The 21,986-nt window shown below is 36.0% G+C and overlaps 1 protein-coding gene across 1 annotated transcript in view; it reads right to left on the reverse strand.

The window, feature by feature from the left end:
- Window positions 1-21,986, reverse strand: part of DNAJC1 (DnaJ heat shock protein family (Hsp40) member C1) — a 97,939-nt gene that overhangs the window by 21,636 nt on the left and 54,317 nt on the right. Inside the window, exon 8 of the mRNA XM_031614451.2 lies at window positions 14,496-14,662. Within this exon, the coding sequence (XP_031470311.2) occupies window positions 14,496-14,662 (167 nt within the window). The remainder of the gene's footprint in view (window positions 1-14,495; window positions 14,663-21,986) is intronic.

The following is a 21,986-nucleotide window of genomic DNA, read 5'->3' on the forward strand; positions in this document are numbered from 1 at the left end:
TATATTGACAGTAAGTTGTAATTTGATTTTTTAGATTAAATTTTAACTTTAGACACTTTCTTCCTGCCATCAATAAACCATACATTCTCCATTAAAATCAGAAGTTTGGGCAATGTTTTCAATCTGGTCAGAATTTTGTGCTATGCATCATCTAATACTGGTAATTTATGGACTTAAGCAGTCTAGGCAATGATGGAAACCTCTGTAGTACAAGGGTCCTAGTGAACTCCCAAACAGTTCTGCAATTCAAGACAAAATTAATATACAAGTGGTATTTCTATCCAGTAACCATACGAGTAGAACAAAAAACATTTCTGATTCACTGTCTTACCATATTAGTCTTACTTTTCTTACATTTTCCTTCCATATTCTTAAAATTCTGTGCTTTTCACTGTAAGAAGTTTGAAGTCATTCTTGTTATATCAAATCTCATACATGTCTGGCTTTGTGATCCAGCTTTTTGCTGAACATGAAAGGTCTAGGATTCTGAAGACCTGCTCTGAAACTCTAAATATCTGCTAAATTTATCAACGATCTCAATTGTTTTGGTACTTCAAAGCTCTTAGTAAAATCCAACTTCCAACGGAACCATTTTTATTAAGTGAAACAATAAGAACAAAGGCATCGGTCAAGCTAGGCCAGTAACTCAATTAGTGCTCAGGGAGTGCAACTGGAAAGAACTTTAACATACACTTCGTGATAACTCTGTTCACTTTCATCCTTTCCAGACCCACTCTAAAAAAAACTGGGTCTCATGCAGATACCAACATTAAGAAGAAAGTGAGCAAATATTTTACCCACACCTTACCTAACATTTTCCCAATCTCCAATTATTTTCATTCCAAGAATTTCTTCTGCTTAATTTCTTTTATCTACTTAGTAACTCGACGAATCTCTTTTTCAATGGTTTGTCCAATCCTCCCTGAACTATGTAAACTTTCCATATTTGCAGTATCTCCATGAGGAGCTGCACACACACACTACCATTATGCAAAGAACTGCGCTACTGTGTCTGCTCCGAGCGGCTCTTGCTAGCTTTGACAACTAGCTCTTGGTTTTGAGTAAAGAACCAGCAGCTTGTCTACTTCTGTTCACCTCTACAGTACTCACTCCCCAGTAAGCTGTTTCTTCCAAGCTCGAGCCCGAGCCTACTCAGCTGGTTTTTCATGTAAAAGCCACTTCACACACAACACTGTTCTTCATGCCTTTTTCTAAAACTTCTCAAATTCCTAAATAACCTCTTTGAAATCAGATACCAAGCTGCACATTGCAGTCAAGCTGTGTGATTAAGCATAAATCACAAATTCATGCAATAAGGATTCTTCTGTTTTATTTTCTATTCCTTTCTTAACAATTTCTTCTTCATTGTTGTTGTTTTTGGGGGGAAAGGAGGGCAGTTATAGCAAGCTGGTGTTTCCAACAAAATCAGCACTGATAAATCATAAGATGTTTCTTCTCATGAATAATGGCCAACTCAGTTTAGAGCTCATCACCTTGTGCATGAAAGTTAGGACTGCTGTTAACTATCATCAAGATTTGCATCACTCTGTATTTACCTGCTGGGAAGCTTTTCTGCCATTTTATTGTCCTATTCTATACTTCTTAATGCCTGTTTTCATTTTCACTATTCCAAATAATCCTGCTATTGATATACTCTCTAACCTCAGTGTTCACCCTTTGTATTACCATTCATTATACCCTAAGAATACACCAAGCAGCTCAGTTTTTGCTAGTTTTCCTGAAACATGTATCAGATACACAGGCTTGTAAAGGTCCCTGAATTCCACTGACAACTTAGAAAATAATCAGAATGACATCTTTGCTGCTTTGGTCCTCAGACATGCATGAAAATAAAGAATTAATTCAATTATTTCTTCCTTAAATTTTCTTACTTAGTTATGAAAGACCATTAGAGATACACATTACTAATTCCAGATTTGTTTAGAGCAACTCTCTGTAAATATGGAGGTACAGTTTATTAGCTTTAGGTGGTGAGGCACTGGCACAGGCTGCCCAGAGAAGCTATGGTGCCCCATCACTGGAGGTGCTCAAGGTCAGGCTGGATGGGGCCCTGGGCAGCTGGACCTATGAGTGGCAGCCCTGATCCACGACAGGGGGTTGGAACTGGATGGGTTTTAAAGTCCCTTCTAATCTAAGCAATTCTATGCTCTTCATTTATATCATAAGCTTGTGAAGGTAATATCCTAGCCATAATCATTTTTGCTTATATTGTTCCTCACACGATGGATATCTGAGACTCCAGTATTAAAAACCTTGAAGTATTTAACAATATAAATTAGGTAAGTATTCAACAGATCACAAGGCTGAGAAACTAAGAGTAAAAGTACTCATCTCTCTCAATACCACGTTTTATATTGAGCGCAGCAGCAAATGTTTCAGGAAATAGAGATTATTTCCTTCATGGCTGGCACCAACCTGGATCAGGGATTTCCTAAGAAAATCAAGTTGAATCCATTTCTATGTTACAAAGTCAATGATGAAGTTTTCTACTCTCCTTATCTCATTTTTGTTCTCATTCAACATCATAAATATTACCACATATGAATATATTATTATGTTTATTGTGTTTTTAATAGCAGAAAACCAGGGATAGTTTACATGATACTGCCATGTTATTTACAGACATTTAATAAGCCATGCCTTAACTCTGAAAAATGTGTTCTCATAGACAAAAAAGAGGAGAAGGATGAGAAATAAATCAAGCTAAGCAGCAGCTACATGAAGCAGTAAGACAATTTTTAAACTTATTACTGCATGCAGCAAGTTGCAGATACTCCAAAAAGTAGTAATTAGTCATCACACCACGTGAGCTATTAAATCACAAGATGATTGCTATTCTACTAGATTCATCTTAACATACCTGGCTTTCACTTGTAGACATTAGCCCCACATTTCTTCCATGTAGACCGAGCATCCCTTTAACACTTTGCATTTTCTCCCATGAAGCCAAAAATCAGTAAATACATCTTGCTAGAGATAGGTGCTTTACAGCAATACACTTCTGACAAAAGGCAGCTGCTCTACAATTTATTTGTTTTCCCATGTGAAGTTCTACCAGGTTTTGATTCTAGATTTAATATGAAGCTTTTTTTTTTTTTTTTTTTTTTTTTTTTTTTTTTTTAAACACGCAGCACTTAAACATCACGAAATATCCACAGGAACGTTTCCCAATACCTACCTATATCTTCATAGTGTGATCTGAACATTCCCCCTATGCAACTGAGATTTCAAAAACATTAAAAATAATTCAAATTATGACATTTTATTGGCTTTGAGATTAAGATTTTCTGTAGTATTTATACAAAAACCAGCTTATTAGTGCAAGTTTTTTCCTATAAATCATTATAGCAAACCATGGGGGTAAAAGATTATTTAAAAGGTTATTTCTTGCTATACTCTCAAAATCAAATCTACTTTTCCATCAAGCAAGCCAGAGGAAAAATGTCACAATTAAATGGTTCATAAATATAACACTAAAATTACTACTTAAGTCAATGTAATTGAACAGAAATTAAAATGTAGTTTTTAATTGCATATTACAACTTAAATGGTAGCACTTAGCAGAAAGTGTTAACTCATTTATTTTTTAATTGTTAGCTGCTTCAAGGCAATTGTTTTAATGCAGGAAAAAAGTGAGAAGCTCTTCAGTAAATTTGATTGTAGGACACTCAGGCATGCAGATCAAATAAAGCATAGGTTGAATAGGTAATTAGGTTTGGCCTGTGATACATTAACGTGTAGACAAATTCCCAAGGAAAGGGAGTAAATGGTTTTAGTTTAATTCTCTCTCTAAACACCACTTTACTTGGGTATTTAAATGTGGTTTTGAAAGTATTTCCATTTGATAGAGAAGATGACACTGCACTGCAAGTCTTCCAGAACACGTATGTCTATTAATTGTTGAAGAAAATAATTTTGCAGTGTTCACAAGCTTCAGTAAATAAGTGTGTAAGGCAGTAAGTTCACAACAGGCTGTGAACTTTTTTTTAACTGTTTGATGCATTTTAAGTCTTTGGTCATACTGTTAGATTTGCTAGGTAAGATGAACCCAAAGACATGCAGACACATTGAAGCATATGATTAGTCCTTATTACTACAGTGTGTTTTTGCTTGCAAGATTATTATTTGCCTCACAAAATACTAGGCAGACTAAGCAAGTCCAGAACACTTAACAGCTTTGAGCAGTACAAAATACACTCTTACTTAAAGCACCTCAGTATAACACTGCATGTTACTGGCATTTTGAAACTATTAACATATGAGATTAAAAAGCATTCAATATCTTAAACCATCATCAACCTAGCTTTTCTGACATGACACAAAACAACTGTGAATTCTGGTTATGGAGAATACACAAAAAGAAAAATAATCTACTGTCCCACCGGAAAACGTCTGCAAGAATTAGAAACAGTATCACTTAAGACCCCAAAGAAACTACCTGGAAAACATCATGAACATGGCCCACACTAAGCTTTTTAGCTCTTATAGTCATACAATAACATAGGAAACAAAAAATCTGACAAGCTTTCATGAATTCATAAAACATCCATGTTTGATGACAACTTCACGCATCTGCACTTCCAAAAAAATCCAAATTTCAAAATTGTTCTTAATTATCATAAAATAGAGTATAACTGAAAATAAGGGCAACAGCATTTCAGCTGCTTAATATATACGTATGGAATCTGCCTGTCAAATTACCGGATATAAACACAAAGTCTGGGCTAATTAAAAAATCAAACTTAACCTTCCCTTTTCTCACACATGCAGATTTTCCCTCCCACAGTTTGTGGCCATTTCAATGGGTACCATTAACATCATTCTTCTTGTGTTTTATCACTAAGCAAATCTTTCAAACAAGGCAAGCAAAGAAAAAGCCCAACGCAGCAAAACCTGCCTGGATATCCATTAGTATCAGCAGAGACATGCATAGCTTAGTTTAAAAAAATAATAATACAGAAGAACCCACAACAAATACTAAGTTACTAACTTACTATCTAGACTCTCCACTGATATTATTTTCTGTTATAATTCAAATTTCCAATGTGAATTAGCAGCACCATCTAGAAAATCATAGAAATCGAAACATTGTTGTTTTCTTTGTTCATGTGTGCATTTTAACAAATGAACCCAGGCCCAGTTTCTCTCACAATTAAGATGGCACCACCATTGTAAGAATGCCGGATGGTCAGAATGCTGGCATTCCTTAACCAGCCCCATGTAAAAGAAAATCTGATGTTAATACCACATAAAATCTGCTGTTTTCATAAGTAAATGCATGCTGTGAATGCATGCTTACTTTGTGGAAGTCCGAGGGCTGCAGCAAAACACACATTTTCCTTTCACAGAACAGCACTCAATTGCAAACGATGCACGAACCTTCCCTCCTTCACAACATGCATCTCGAGTACAGGCACCATATTTTTTACTGAAAACGTTGGGAAGGGCCTTAGCTAACATGGAAAACAAACCTCTATCACAGTATGCAATTTCTCATAATCAGTAAGAGTGCTCTCCTTTTTTTTTGCAGGTTTGGGCAAGTAATGTACCACCCAGTAACATTTTATAAAGAATTGTTCAGGCCAAATCATTTGCATCCCAATTCAAAGAGCACTTAACTTCAAATATGGACACAATTCCTATTCATTTAAATAGAATACAATTGCATGCTTAAGTGTGCTCAGTGGAGGGTTTGAAGACTAAAGGTGATATATTCAAGACTGTATCCTGCCTGTCAAAAGCTATACAGAAAATGGTTAATAACCAGATTGAGATTCTCTGAAAATCTCTAAGAGGCAGAATACTTATGACAATAGCATTAAGTCATTCCTCAGCAAGGCAGGATTACGTATTTATCTTTACTAGATAAACAAAAGCCAAACAAGTCACATCGCTTGTTTATTTTGTTTACATTGGAGTTTACTTTAGCTCATAATTTCTGAGCAATTTCTATGAATAAATGTGACCAGAAGCCATTACAGTCATGATCTTTTAGAGAAGAGAAGGAAAGAAGCATCACTGTACAAGAAAGTAAGATGCTGAATCTAATCAGATTTTTTTTTAACTGGTTTGTTTGGAAAGGGCAATACAAAAATATTGGAAAATTAATATGTATTTTAAATTATAAATTAAAATTGGATTTATTTGAAACTAGCTTCATTCTCCAATTTAAAAACAGCCAAACTCATACCAAGAAAAGTAACTATTTTCAACAGTCTGAACACTTTAAATTTACATCAAAAAGCTGAGAATAGAACCAGTGAATTGCACTACAGAAGTTAATGCCATAAACGGCAAATTCTTTCTGATCCCTAAGTTGTGGGTCCTATGAAAATCCCCTCTCAGAGATATTTATAGATTTACAGCCCCGCCTCTCATTCTTCTGGTGAAATTTCAAGGATACAGTGTGTCACAGCTGAACTGCTCTCCTGTTACCTCGGAGGGGCAGGAGCAAACGGGCACACATTCACTCAGGCTCACACTGAGTTAACTTCCTTCACCTCTTCCTACAGTTTCTATCCCGTATGGCCACAACTGTTATCTCCTTCTTACTCCTCCACTCTTCTATTCTACGTTAAAGACCAGAGTGACTGCTCATCAAGGGAGATGACAAGGAGGGAGCACTGACAAGGAAAATCAGGATTTCCAGTGCTCCTGGCCCCAGATAGGCCAAGCTGGAGCAGTCCTGATGATTGCTTTCCATGTCTTCCCAGGATAGGCAATGAAGACTAATATTTACAAATCAACAGCTTCTTGCAAATTTATGTAAAATGGATATAAGATTCAAATCAGAAGAGAGACTTCCAATGACAAGAGTCAGAATTTCAAATGTCTAATTGAAAAAGGTAAAATCCCTATCACTCACAGGTAGGTTCAAGGTTTCTCTTATGTCCGCTACCAAGTCTTTCTGCAATAGACAACGACCATGTCAGCCTCAGAAAGGAAACAAGGCTTGGGACACGCAGCAAATCAAGACACCCAGTTCTAGAAGTTAATGTAACAGAACTGATATTAGCCCTAGAAATTACACAGCCCTGGTTTGGACACAAGCAGGTGTTTACACAGAGGTCATAGTGCAGCCTAGTGCTAAAACAGAGCTGCAACTGAAAAGCCCTACACATCTGTCTGCACAGATTAACCCTTTGAACAATTAACTTGAGCTTTTGGGCGGTTTTCAGGCTCCAAAAACTGAGGACCATATATATATATAGATAGATAGATAGATATGTATATACGTATACATGTGTGTGTGTATATATATATATATATATATATATATATATAAAAATAAAAGCACGTGTAAAACTGTGGTCAGATGGAATTATGGCTGCAAGGCACATAGATCACCTGTGGAAGCTATAACTTGACACCACATAGCAACAGCATGCTGGTGAAATCAGACTGTATTAGTCTGTACAGTACAAGCACCTATGCTGCTGCATTTGATTAGACAAAAAGAATAAGAACTAAATCAAGATCAGGAAGTATCAGAAAAAAAATCAATTCTATGGCCTTAATGTAGTACATATGCACGAGTCATCATCTTTTTAACCTTTTTTTTTTTTTTTAAATAAAAAAGTAGCATGACATTGTTTATATATCATATTGTTACTGTACATATTGAAAGCGTCCTTACAGAAATACGTATTTTGTCTGTTTATTTCCTTTATACACACTACCAGAATTGCCTGGATTGTAAATAGGTACTTTTTACACAAGGTTTTTCCATTTCATATCAAATAATTGATATTTTGATTTTCTATAATCTCCTCAATGGTTCACAGCATAACTTTCCTGCCTGCATACATTACAATAACTAGTTGCAGGCAGCATGAACGTGGTACACTTGAGAGAAGATTATTATTGAATTACATGTAATCACACCAATGCATTCTATAAACAAATAAATACAGAAATAAAAAGTTTCCTATGCTTTGTTAACCTTTCCAACCTAAAACAACAGGTCAAGGACAAGAAGACAGAAAAGGAAATGCATAAATTTCACATTCTTACACTATAGTGGCTCAGCAGGTATTTATTTCCAGTCTTTTTCTATTTCTGAAATATTTTCCAACTCTCCAACTCTTTTGTAAGCCACTTCTGGCATTAATACCAGCCATAACAACTTAATTTTCTCTGAACCTACCACTGGCATGATTTCTGTTCTTTGTTTTGTACTCACAAATGGAGTTTGTTCTTTAATCTCTATCTGTTACACCACTAAAGAAACCAACTTGAGATGTTAGTCATAAAATTTGTCAAAATCATCCTGCAACTTAATACTTCCATAAGAAAAGCTAAGAAAACAAAAGGCACTGCATATTTAATAAAGCAAATGAAATGTGGGCCTGTGTACCCAAGGAAAACCCAAAAATTAATAAATAGTATTTTAGAAAAAGAAAAAAAAAAAATCACTCTTCGCTCATCTTACAGGCATTCAAGTACAAAGTCCATAGAGGCATAAATATTTAAGATACAAGCCTGAAAGAAACATTATTTTCTGTATTAGGGGAAAGAAGATTCAAAAAGCAGAAAATTATACTTTTTTCCTCAACAAAATTTTGAAAAATACAGTATTTGGCCAGAAATTTGGAAAATGCACTAATTTTGCCAGAAACAAACTGTTCAGTTTCAGCAGTCACAGAAATAAACAAAAAAGATCAGTCATAAAATCAACAAACCATTGGCTGTTCAGTATGATATTTGAAAATTCTGAAGTTTTTCAAGTATTCTTTTGTCTACGACAACGGGGTGGCTTGTCATGAGGAACAAAAAAAGGAACAGAATGAATACTATGTGTGTCTGGGATGAATAGAACACACAATTTTTGAATAATTGAGGCGATTATCTACTGTGTTGGTAAATAAAGTCGTATCACCTACTTTGCAAATACAGTAACAGAAGAGTGCCTTCTCCTCACCATCTCAGATGTTACCATGAATGTTTCACTAGTAGCTTTCTGCTTCTGCACTTGTTCACAGGGCTCAGGCCAGAGCCTGAGTATGTTCTATAGGTAGGCATAAATACCTACGTTCAGCAGTATGTGTATGTAGGACACAAGTAGCTATTTCATTAGCTCTAAAGTAAATATGAAAACTGTAGGAGTTACCTATAGGACGGACACTGAACAGTTATTTTAAAATGTAAGAAACAATATTCTACTCAGGCTAAGTCTGCTTCCTCTGCAGTAACACAAAGCATAATAAACTACAGTCTAGAGTCTTCTGATTTAACACTTTCAGTACCGTGCTAATGCAGATTTTTCTTTTTTTTCTTTTTTCTTTTAAATGAAGTTATCTTTTCAGTGAAACTACATTGCTTAAGGGTTTGGTAATAGAATACTGGGATTTTCACCTCAGGGTCACTAAATTCGATATGGCCCAGATCAATAGTGACTCAAAGTCATCACCATTTGATGAGAGTTTGGAGTTCAGGTTAAAATGTATTATGAGCTCAGACTTGCTCCTAGTGAATAGCATCATAACTGACACTAACAGGTATGGTTGCTGGCAGTCTCAATATAGAGGCTTAAATTCAATGGGCATACAGAGTGATTTACTTTCTCAACCTACAGCAATCTCTCTGGGTCAGGGTCGAGGCACACCAGCAGGACACCAGGAGCAACCTCAGACTGCCACTTGCTCACATTTATCTGTCCCATGAATAAAAGGGAGTTAGAATACAAACATGCTTACCACATACTATATATGTTTCACTGCTTAGAAAAAGAAAACTGTGTATTTCAAAACTAGATGACCTCAGATAGCACACAAAAACAGTACAACCCTTCCCCTAGAAGACCAACTTATTAAAACATCTGGTTTATGCAGCACCTTAATCCTGCTAAGATACAAACTACTTGCTTAAGGCATTAACATTTTTTAAAAGCCTGGAAACTGTATTCAGGTAATCCGTCATATGATGTCTGATTAGAACAAGCACTATGTTATTTGCTACTAAAGAAAAAGCATACTCAGATTTCAAAGCAGCACAGATGTGGGAAGATTCAAGGCAGAAGAGAGCAGGTGGCAGGCTGGCTGGCAATTACGCAATGCGCAAGGTTATAAAATGACTAAAATTTAATTGTCAAAACCACTGTCTTAAAGCTAACAGAATAATAATTCAGCATTTGTACAGCATTTTGCTTATAAAGTTATGAAGCAGAGAGACCTACTTCATGCAGGTAAAGTTTGGTTATTTTATAGCATTGTTCCACAGTCAGCTTTCAAGTAAAACTTTTCACACTCCGTTATCAGCACCCCATCTACGACGTACAATGCATGAATGGTCCATAAGAAATAAAATACTAAGAGCATTTTAACCAGAAAGAGTCTGAATCAGCTTTAATCGCAAAGTGTGGAAAATGCAGGAGATGCACGTTATCTAAGCTTCCCATCTTTGTGCACAAAAATAGTTGTGACTACTCTTACTTTAGTAAAATCAAGCCAGGTGTTCCAGCAATATCAAAAAAACCCAAATGCCAAGAAGTGCTGCAGGATTACATGAAAAACAAAAATAATGAGAAACATGATTTTTTAATCGATACATCTGGTCCAGCTGGAAGGGATCAGGCACTGTCCTTCTCCACCTTTATTTCCCCTTAACAGAGCAAGCAAATATCAAAAGGTCAAAAGTATTCATCCCTCACTGAGGAAGAACTAGGAAACCTATCTTCAGAGATGAATAAAGAGTAGATTCCAGCGGGAGAAGATGAGGAATGTGTAAACCAAAAGGAATTACAATCCTCGCCCCACTCAGGACTATGATAAACCTCCCACTGATTTCTCAAGGGCCAAGATTTTCCTGCAGCATCAACATATTATTCACATAGACAATGGACTCTCATGAAAACGTGCATCACAAATCATGTAAAATCTGATCAGAATGAAGATTACAAGAGAAATCCCACTTGGAGAGAAATTATTTTGAAATGATTCATCAATGAAATGAGTCCAGAAATGATAAATACATATATTTTTGCATGAACATGTGCAGAAAGGACAGAACAAGTTCAAATGTAACACATCCAGATGCTCTTTTTAATTCCATCTCTACTTCACAGGTTGCTCCAGAGGAAAATGAAGGGTTAAACAGCTACAAAGTAATGCAATACTTAACAATACATGGAGGTCAACAAAATAACACAACCAAGAAGGAAGCCCTGGTGAAACTTTTCATTTTCCTTAAGTCTTAACAAGCATACACAGAACACTTACTCTAGTCCGTTTTGGGTGACACATAAATAAAAACCAGAAGCTAAGAAGCAAATTTAGCTACTTATATGCTCTTAATAACTTGAAAGAAGATCTAATCTGGAAGTATTAACATGCAACAACCGAAGAAAATAGCTTTAGGAATAAAACTCTTAAAAGTACAGAAAGAATTTGCCACTGGTATGAGCTTTTTGCAATTCCTCTCAGCTTTGAGTCATGCAGTTTGCATGAACAGTGTAAAGAGAGTTACATGAATTTGCAACTTAACACTAGCTAAGTACATGATTTCTCATATAGAAGTTGTCTCAGGAGTCTCACTGCACCATTTCCATGCTCTCCAATACAATTGAGTCTGCTTGCACTGCTTTTAACAGAAGAAGTTCAGGAATAGGTCAGGCAATCAAAAAAAGGTTTCAAACGTGGTGAAGGTCACATGCTCTAGTTACACTTCTCCTCCTACACGTGCTTCCAAATTTGAATATAAATTTTTTTGTTTCAAATAAATCTTTCTTGGTATATATTTGTAAAAGGCTGTAAGTAACAGGACACGATTACCATTCTGCCTAGAACAGCCTGGAATGGACTGGAAGAACAGTTACTTAGCTTAGCTTTTCATGGCTAAAACCCAAACTATTCAACCTTTCCTATTTAGTGTATATTGTTTTCAAAATTGACTTTTATTGCTGATCTATTCTTCCTGTTCATTCATTCTTAGATGAGTACACCAGAGAAAAATCCAGAGTACTGCTGAAGTAAGAACAATAAATATCTAAATTTTCCTATTATACAGCTTCAATGCATCTAAATTCATAAACTTACTTTTCCAAGGAGTGCAGATACAGTTTTTCAAACTGGGCATTTGGCATGATACAGTACTTTCCAAACAAAGGAGTAACTCCTCTAACAAACCAATGACAACAGAGCAAAGAAGCTCATGGAGAATGTAAAGCCAGACATAATCACCTAGACCTGGGACAGGAACATCAGGGACAAGAGCTCCAATATATTATTTATGGATGGATGACATAGCAGTATACTATTTTATCAAGCCAGTTTATCTTTTCACATGGGTTACTGCTCCCTGGCCTTGTGTACTTTACACAGTGCACATCCTTAAGCCAACGTAGGAAGAAAAACCCCACAAACCCAGCAGGCTTCCATATGAGGGAAGCACAATGATTCCAAGAAAAAGTCTGATGGCCAAACATTTTATGGAAGAGAAACTTATTCCTAAGACAAGCAAAACTTAGACACCAACGTTACGCACACTTTGTTATATGTCTATGAAAGAAGTGACAGAAGGAGGTAGGAGGGGGATGCTCTTCATGTTCACATCTGTGATGTGTAGCAGAAGAAAATGTATCTTTCCAAAAAAGAAAATCCACTGAATGACAGTCAGAAACAATTCACTTGTGGCACAGTTTCCCTGCGAGCTTATTACACATAAAATGACTCTAACATCCTAATATTGATATACAAACGGCTCCTGCAAGCCACTACAGCCAGTAAACATACATTCTCCAATTCTTTGTACATTTCATGGAACTGCTGTTCAGTATCACTATATATCAAATGTTGCATTGCAGTTTAGCTGTTAGCTGTCAAGCACACCTCATCACAGCTTGCTCAGGCCAAATACCTTACCTACACAGTATACTTTCAAACTGCCCAATAGTCCCCAAAATTTTAACCCTATTTGCAACAGAATGCAATTCTAAAAGTAAGCTCATGAGTCAACTTTATCAGCTTTAGCACTGAACCTCCACAAAAAAGCATAGAAAAACAAGTTAATTACATTCTAGTAAGAGTTCTTCAAGATGTTTTCATTTCTTTGACTCTTACGTCTGAAAGGATGAACATACAACTTTTGTTCCCTTAGCAGTGTGTCTCTGAAGACACAACTTCTACTCACTCTGTGTTGAAGGTGAAAAATTATAGATGGAATAGGCTCAGTCTCATTCAATGAAAATCCTAAGAAAGACTTCCATGGAAATCCGAGGAAGGACTCCAGCCACAAAGACTGCTTGCATTAAGGTACACAAAGCAATGACTGTAAACATCAGCTCTTAACTCCCAGTTAGCTTATCTCAGAATTAAAGACAGGAGTTCCTGCTTAGAGAAACTGGGTGTGACTATGCCTCAGTGTGTAAGGATTCAGTTTCAATTCTTTACACAGAAGTCAAAAGCTGAACTTTCTGAAAAAAAAACTGGATACAGAAATACAAAAGAAAACAATGTGTGTGTGTATGTATGTGTGTATATATATATACATATATATATAAATAAGATAGAAAAAGAGAACTGATAGGCACAAAAACACACAGCAAGAAACTTGGCAACTGAAAAGTCATGAAGCCTAAGAATACAATACTGGAAGATGATTAAATTTGACATACAAAATGTAAATTATTTTAGAAAAAAATTCATTCTGTCTAAAAACAGAGACAGTGTTTTTCACAGGCTTGAAAAAAATCAAAGAGTAAGAAAATCTTCAGCACACAGTAAACAGACAACAGCAGGAACTTCTTTCACTGTTTTGACACTGAAGTCAACATGTTGCCCTAACTTCACCCTGAACACAATCCTTCTCACCTCAGTCTGTCAGGCAAGGCAGATTTTCAAGTAAGGAGATCAATTTACAACATCTTTTTTCAAGTCGTCTGTATAACTCAGTATTAAGATGAAAACTACACATTCTCAAGCCAGTATGTTTTAATAACATTTACCAGAAGTTTATTACAGTAACTGCCAGTAAGAACCCCGACCTCTAAGCAGCAAGAATCTTAACAATAGGCACACATCATATTCTAAGTCAGACCAAATATAGAAAATACGTAAGTTTCATAGTCAAAAAGTGATGCACACAGATATTAAGAACATAATAAAACCCTTTTTTTTTTTTTTTAAACATAGAAGAATCAGTTCTGGAAAGTAAAATGTTATTAACTGCAATTAAGAGAGAGAAACAAGCCTCAGGTAACCTGAAAACAATATGTTCTACTAATTTCTAGAGAAGGAGAAGAGTATTTATATTAGAAGCCATAGAGAGCTTTCATATGATTTAATCAACTATCTCTAATTTTAACATTTTCAGTATCATTACACAAATTACACTGAACATAATCTCTACCCAACAATTAAAATTTCTCTACACTTCACTTATATACAAATATGTTTGCACCTATAACATCTCATTTTCTTAAGAGATAAGCAAATGAAAACATTTGAAATATATAACTACATTAAAGATTTTGAACTTGCCTTCTTTTTGTGTGTTCTGTTTCTGTTTCCCAACCAGTCATCCATCTGTTCCTCGATCTCTTCTATAGAAGCTCCATGGTCATAGGATGGTATGTATGCACTTGATTCCAGAACAGTGTATACAGGGAATTCAGATTTTGGTTTCCTGACTTTAGGCTTCTTCTCCTCTACACAGAAACAGAAAAGAAAAAAGAAAAAGTAATGCTTCAAATACTGCAGAGAGGTATAATTCTGAAGCAGGCTTAGTTCCTCAACTTTGAATGCTCTATTCAGTTTTCATTTTGGAACTGTCTTCAGTTTCTTTGTGAAATAGATAACTTAGAAAGCTGCATAATCATTTTATTTGCTTTTTGTTTTGTTTTATTGCTTTAAATAGCAATGCACATACTTAGCACCTCTTCTACCTGCAGCTATGACTTAAAGAGTGCCAAATGTAGAACGCCTCAAAAACACAGCTAGCTCCTATCACTACTACAACATCTGACAAGATTAGTAGAAGCAAAAGCACAGGGAGCAGTTACAAGATCTCCAAAGTCTTGCTAGCTTAAAAACAAGAACAGCAAAGGCAGAAAAGTGAGTTTTAGACAGTTCTGTATTACTTTGTGGTTGGCTGTGTTGTGTAAAAGCTTCTAAGCCAATAGATAGCTTCACTGTTCTCAGATTCCACTAACTACAAATAGGTTTGTTATCACACCTTTAGGAATATTTAAATGTTGCACCTCATTTCCCAAACTGACAACTCCTTTCTGCTTCTCACTGTCATTTGAAGTATTTGAGATTAGCAAACCAAGGGACACCAAGGAAGGAGGGACAAGAGCAATCTAAAATCCAATAACTGAAAACAGATATACCATACTACATGATCTACACGAAAGAAAGCCTCAAGATTGACTGAAAATTGCCAGAACTCTAGGAAACAGAAGAGGAGGATCAGAAAGAAAAAGAAGCTAGAGCACCCAGAAGCAAACAGAAGCCTCAGGTATATCTGAGTGTTTGCTCTTTTTTTTTTCCCTTTTCTTATTCCCATCTCCAGTTTTAGCAGTCCTGTGCTGCTTCCATCTTTCTGCTCCCTACTGCATGCCTGCGTGCTCCTCATTTTTTCCTGCTTTGACAACCATCCAATCATTTAATAAACAAATTCAATTCACAAATCTAGTAGGAATTTACATTCACACTCTAAACAAAAAGAAAATAGCCAAGTCAGTTAAAGATGGTGGGCAAGAAAGAGGAGAACCACACTTCTCACTAGCAGTGAGCCACACGATCAGCATACATCTACCTCCCTTTGCAACCATACCCCAAATCTTTTCCCAAACAGATAAAAACTAAATCTGCTTTTCATGAGCATCTTTTTAAAAACAATTCGTAAGGAGGACAATTGCTCCCTACAGACAGTGACAGAGAATTCCTTTTCTTAACACTGATCTGTATACGAGGACAGAACTGGGGATGTGTTTCATGCGTTTCAAACACATTCCTGGGAATCAAATACTTACAAAAACAATGACTGGAGCATGAATAACCTTGATAATACTGGTGCAAAATTTTTTGCCTATTTCAAAAGATAACTCATAAGATAAGTTCAAAAGTCATATAAATCAATTTATCTCATTTTTCTCCAAAGCTGCTACATGCAGTAGCTTCTGAAGTTAGTGCTCAGATTTACAAGGACAAGTAACAACGACTTCACAAACTATTCACTGGAAATACATCAACAAAAATATTTATGGAGTTACCTTAAATGACAATTTCTATCATTGTATTTCAACCCTGCAAAACCACAAGTGGTCATGTAGAATTACATAACAGTGAACACACTGATATAGTTGAATTTTCATGTATTTTGTGCCTCATAAGTTACTGTTTGCTAATTTTCACTCTCCAAAGATGCAAACAGATAAGGCCTGAAAATATCTAACTTTAACATCAAAATTTAGAGCCCAGTCTCTAAATAGATTACCTATGCTCCTTTCTTACTTGTAGAAGTAATTCTGTAACAGTATTTCCAGAGGGCACTGCATCCCACTTTAAAATCCAGTATTAAAGCCAGCACGTGGGCCTTCTTCAGGCAGATGAATGAGAGAAGATGACGTGAAGCAGATTAGACATCTTTCTGTTTTTAACTACCACAGGAAAGAGAAATCTCACCTAGAGAAGATGGCTGTATATTCTCAAACAAGCACATAACTAGAATTAAAAAACCTGTCTCCGCTTTCTCCTATGCAGATACTAGAAGATGAAAGAGTTCAGCATATCCTTTACATTCCGCAAAGGCTGTCATACACACTGAATTTAAAAAAATGAACAGAACTGAAGTCACAGCACCTTTGACACAGGACTCCCCAAAACTCACTGAAAAGTTTCAACTCTGAATTTTCAAAAGCCAGGTGAATATTTACTGTTTGAAGATGGACAAGGAGAATCTACGATTTGAAAATAATGGCACATCAGACTTCTGCTGGAATGGTAATGGGCTTCAAGTACTGCCGATAAAAACTTGGTTTATGCACACTTCTAAAGAATGCTGTTCAGAAGTAATGATGCACAGTACTAAGCTTCAACTTAAGGCAACTGAGCATTGTGCTTCTTTCAATTGGAGAAAGGAAAACAGATCACTGAAATTTAATTCTGCTGAACATCAGAAGTCACAGCAACACAGAACGGGAAAATCTATCTATGTTTCTATGCTATCTTTTTGTTATCAGTACTTCAGCTGGAAGACCAAAAGATACTCCTGACCTGACTTGCTACTCTCCTCTGAAAAGAATAAGGATTGGGCTTTCCATGTATTAAATGATGCCTAGAGAGCTGAATCCTGTATCAGCTAAGGCCTGATGGACAATCGGGCCTGATGCTGCTGCCACAACTAGCATCTTAAGATGTGATACAAAGTTTTGAAACACAGGTATTCCCTTAATACAGCCATTTTCTAATGGTGCTGGGTTTAGACAATGCAGCTATCAGGCCCGATCAGATCTCTATGTCCCATGTGGGAAACAATATCCAGTGGACCTGAATTATGACCAGAGTTACTGGTGCTCACATGACTAAATGTAGCGGAGATGGATGGTCTTGGTGAAACCAGAGCCAGATTTCAAGCTCAACTGGGTAAACGAATATCTTACTCCAACTGCTATATTCTGTGAATATTATATATTTTAATTGTAAAGATACAGTGTACTAACTCTTCTAGTTTATTAGGTAGAGTTAAAAAAGGCAGCAGCAAAAAGTAAATGGATAATCCAATATCATAAGCACCATGGATACTGTTTGATTGCTATACTCCATGAACTGACTTCTATATACTACTAGTCATTCTGCAGTAGGAAAAACTACTTTCTCATTTGCTGAATTCATACCACAAGGATATTAAGTTTCCATATTTTCCACCAATACAACTATAAAGTTATTCACTAGAAGATTAAATTTTACTGTGCATTTATATCTTATGGTTAACAAAAAGAGATATAATTTGTCTGCTATGTTTAAACAGTGTACAAGACACCTATCAGTGGGATCCTTAACACATAACAATTACCTAACTGCTTTACCTGTACAGAACTCACTGCTTCTAAAGGCCTTCACCACTATTACAGAACTGGCTAAATGTTCTGTTGGCATAATGATTCAGATACTGAAGTCTGATGAATGACTTGCAGATAATTTGGATTTGTTAGTCCTTCTGCCTTGTTAACACATTAATTTTACTGTATCAATGGCAGAATTAATAGTATCTGGCTTATGGTGATTTGCTTTAGAATCTATCAGCTGTCATTTTCAGACAATAAGGAATCACCTAGCATTTTGAACTGAGAGCACCATGTAATAATAGCACCTTTCTAATGAAAAGTACCAGGAAACTGTATTTTTAAAAAGTTTTTTGAAAACCATATTCTAATTTTGTCTGTCAGATGATGTAACTTCTAAAGAATTCTAAGAGCATTTAAAACCTTCAAAGAAAAAAGACTACTACATATAGGAAAGAAGAAAGGGGAGAAAAAAGTGCTGAACTTCTGCATATGAGAGATGAAGCTGGTGTTCCCTCTCTCAGCAAGGCCTATAAGCCTTCCATTTCAGCATCAAGAAAAACTAGCTGAAAAAAAGACACCTACGTCTAGAAAATCATAGAAAGCAAAGATATTGACTGTTATCCTATGTGTTGATAAGCAACAACAAACACAGGCAGACAGCAAGCATTGCTGTGGCATGTCACTAACATACTGCATCACGATCTTCTTGTCTTTCAACACTGTTCACTTACCAACCTAACTACAAAAGACAAACAAGCACTTATAACATTAAAATCTGCTTAAACATGACACCAAAAAATTGCCATGTACAGCAATACATTTAGATATACTGTAACAGATCCAAAAGTCTGAAAAAATTGTTGGCCTAAAGTTTAGACTGTCTACTGAAAAAAACTGAGCAAACAAATTCAATATTGAAATTATGAGACAAATACTTCTGTTAAAAAAATACACATTTTTGTTTTCATAATAAAATGAATGGGATTACATGAATGCATCAGAGTCACATAAATACATGTGCTGCACAGAGACTGAGAATTTAACTTATTTTTGAGCAAACAGACTAAAAGCTTCCTTAGCAATGATACATCCTCAACTTCACCAAAATGCCCCACAAAGGCTGGATGCCTTTCACATCTCCTCTGAATACTCACTGTTCCCCATGTTTCTTGCTGTCCTCAAATACTTCATCCAATAACAAGAAAGGGCTAGGTTAAGAATCTAATATTTAAGAACTAATTAATCTGCCTTGGAACAAACAAAAAATGAAACATGTGCCTCTTCTAAGCAAACCTCATAAAATTGTCTGTTAAGACGAACATTTATGTTTTTGTAAAGTCTGAAGCAAGTTTTGCAGGGAGAGGCATCACACAGACTAGCTGATTCAACTGGAAAAAGCACCTGAGCTGCAAGTTCAGAATCCCTTTGGCAGGCCTGCAAAAACAGGCAGTAGAACAAATGATACTTAATTTGCCATAAATAGGCTTCAGAGGTAACAATTACGTGATCAGAACATTCACACCCACACTAACAAAAAAACCCATGCATTATATGAAATAATTTTCTCCAAACCTGCTGTCAGCAACTTATTGCTGAGCAGGCATGTGAACACTGCATTTTGGCAGGAATTAACACCAAACACAATAATTCAACGTGTTTACCAATTATTTGGAAATAAATGAAAAGTTGCCTTTGGTATAATACTGGATTACACAAAGTTGGGCAAAATCGTTCACAGTGAAGAGGAAACTACAGTAAGATTTAGGAACATGGACTGGCTGACAGTCTGGGATTATTCGAATCAAAAGCATTTTGGATCACCAATAAAATAAATTACACAGCTTAGGACCTTAGGCCATATCTGCACTTAAATGCAATGTGTGCAGGGAACCTTTGATGTAAGAGCTTAAAGTTACAGTAGCACAAGTGATCAGAAACGAGCTATCAGAGCTGTGGAGCTAATGCAATCTGTCATTCTGTAAACAGAACACTGATAACTCTAGAAACATGATTTTATAATCAGAAGATGGCAAATATTAGAACACATGTACAAAGCCAGGGTACAATATCTGCAGCTATACTGAAAAACAATTTAGTACAGAAAAGCCACAGTAATTAAGGGCTAAAGAAATGCTTTTATATAAAGAAAATCTGTAGATACAGACAAGTTCTTATTCTAAGCATGGACAAATGCTAGTAATAAAAACCTGAAAGCTAAAGAAATCCACACTGAAATTAAGATTCAACTATATAACACTAAAATTAATGATTTAAACAAATCCCTTCGTGTGGAGCTGAAGGCCATGACAAGGCTTCCTCTTCTCTGGGCTGAACAAACCAAGGGACCTCAGATCCGCTCAATCTAGCATCATTCGCAAGCTGCCTCAGTATGCATTCCAAAGTCCTGCATCCAAAACACTGATGAAAACCTTAAGGAGAACTAGTCCCAAAATGGAGCCCTGCAGAACCCCACTACTGACTGACTACCAGCCTGATGTAACCCCATTTACTAGAACCCTCTGAGTCCAACCCGTCAGTCAATTGCTCACCCACTGCATTTGTCTAGCTATATGCTGGCTGAGTATCTTGTCCAGAAGGATACTGTGAAAATCAGTGTTAAAAGCTGTGCTGAAATCCAAAAAGATTACTTCAACTGGACTCCCTTGGTCAACTAGGTGGGTAACACTGTGATATTCATAATCTTCCTATTGGGGGGGCAGGGAAAAAAAAAGCAAATTAAGAGCATTACCAGGGTTAAATATAGAGAAACAAAAATAGATGTATTTTCCACCAAAATGGAAGCAACTGAATGCACTTCACACTCCAAGAGCAGCCAGTACAACTGCTAGAACTGGTCTTAATAACTACTGAAACTTCGTGATTTAAGTTTATAAACTGGCAGAGTCATCTGTCCTGATAACGTACATTTACATCTTTAGTTTAATGATTAGCTGGTTCAGTTAATATATGTATATACATATATTCTGTTCCACATCCATGACTACAAAAAACAAGACTATCATTGCCAGATGCAGAGAATATATGCAACTGTGTCAGTACTGGAAAGGGAAAAGGTAACAGTTAAAATTAAATTAAAGCACTTTCATTTTAAGAGAAATAATGTGCTCTGGTATCCAATATAAAAAGGACCAAAAAAAAAGTAAGGCAAAGCATTTCTATTTTGGTGGCTAGAACAAAGATAGCTGTAATTGCACACAAAAAATATATATATTTCCTAGGAATAAAATCTGTACTATTAGCTGCTTTATTTTGCAAGGTAAATTGTAAAGGTGCTATATGCAGGAATAACGAGTATTTTGAATGGACTGAGAAGTGATAAATAGCACAGAGGTACTGACAAAATAAGTCAGAATTATGCACAGTTTTGATATACCAAGAAAATATTTTTTCACTCTCATTCCCAAATATCGTACTTTAATGACATCTCAGTAACACCCTCTTTCTCCTACTTGGCAAATTATGTTTTCCTTCTCTGATACCCTTCTCTGGTTTTAGTTCAAGGTGCCTACAGATGACTGAACATTTTCAGTAGGAAAGCAGACAGACATGGAGGTAAACTAGCAATTAGGTCATGAAAAAACAAGCACTGTAAAGCAGCTATTGCTAATCTGCATGAGATGCATTTACTCAATTAGATAGATGGAACTGTTATTAGGAACTCACACTCCATGGACTGCCTCTAAAATTAAGAATGGGGACAAGTGATCACCAAATGCACATTTGATGATTTACAACCTTGTTATGCTATTCCAAAGAGGACAATGAAGAACAATATAATGAAATAAACAATGTTAGCAGATGCTTTGCATGCAGGCTTCTGGAAAAAGAATATTTGCTCTTTTTTTCCCCTATAATAACATAGATGCATCTCTTGTTTTTCTCTTGTAAATATCATTTCTTTTAGAAAAAGCAACCGATGGCTCATTCTGTTACCCAGCAA

Source organism: Phasianus colchicus, chromosome 6 (genome assembly GCF_987193195.1).
Source record: "Phasianus colchicus chromosome 6, bPhaCol1.hap1.1, whole genome shotgun sequence".
Lineage (NCBI taxonomy): Eukaryota > Metazoa > Chordata > Aves > Galliformes > Phasianidae > Phasianus > Phasianus colchicus.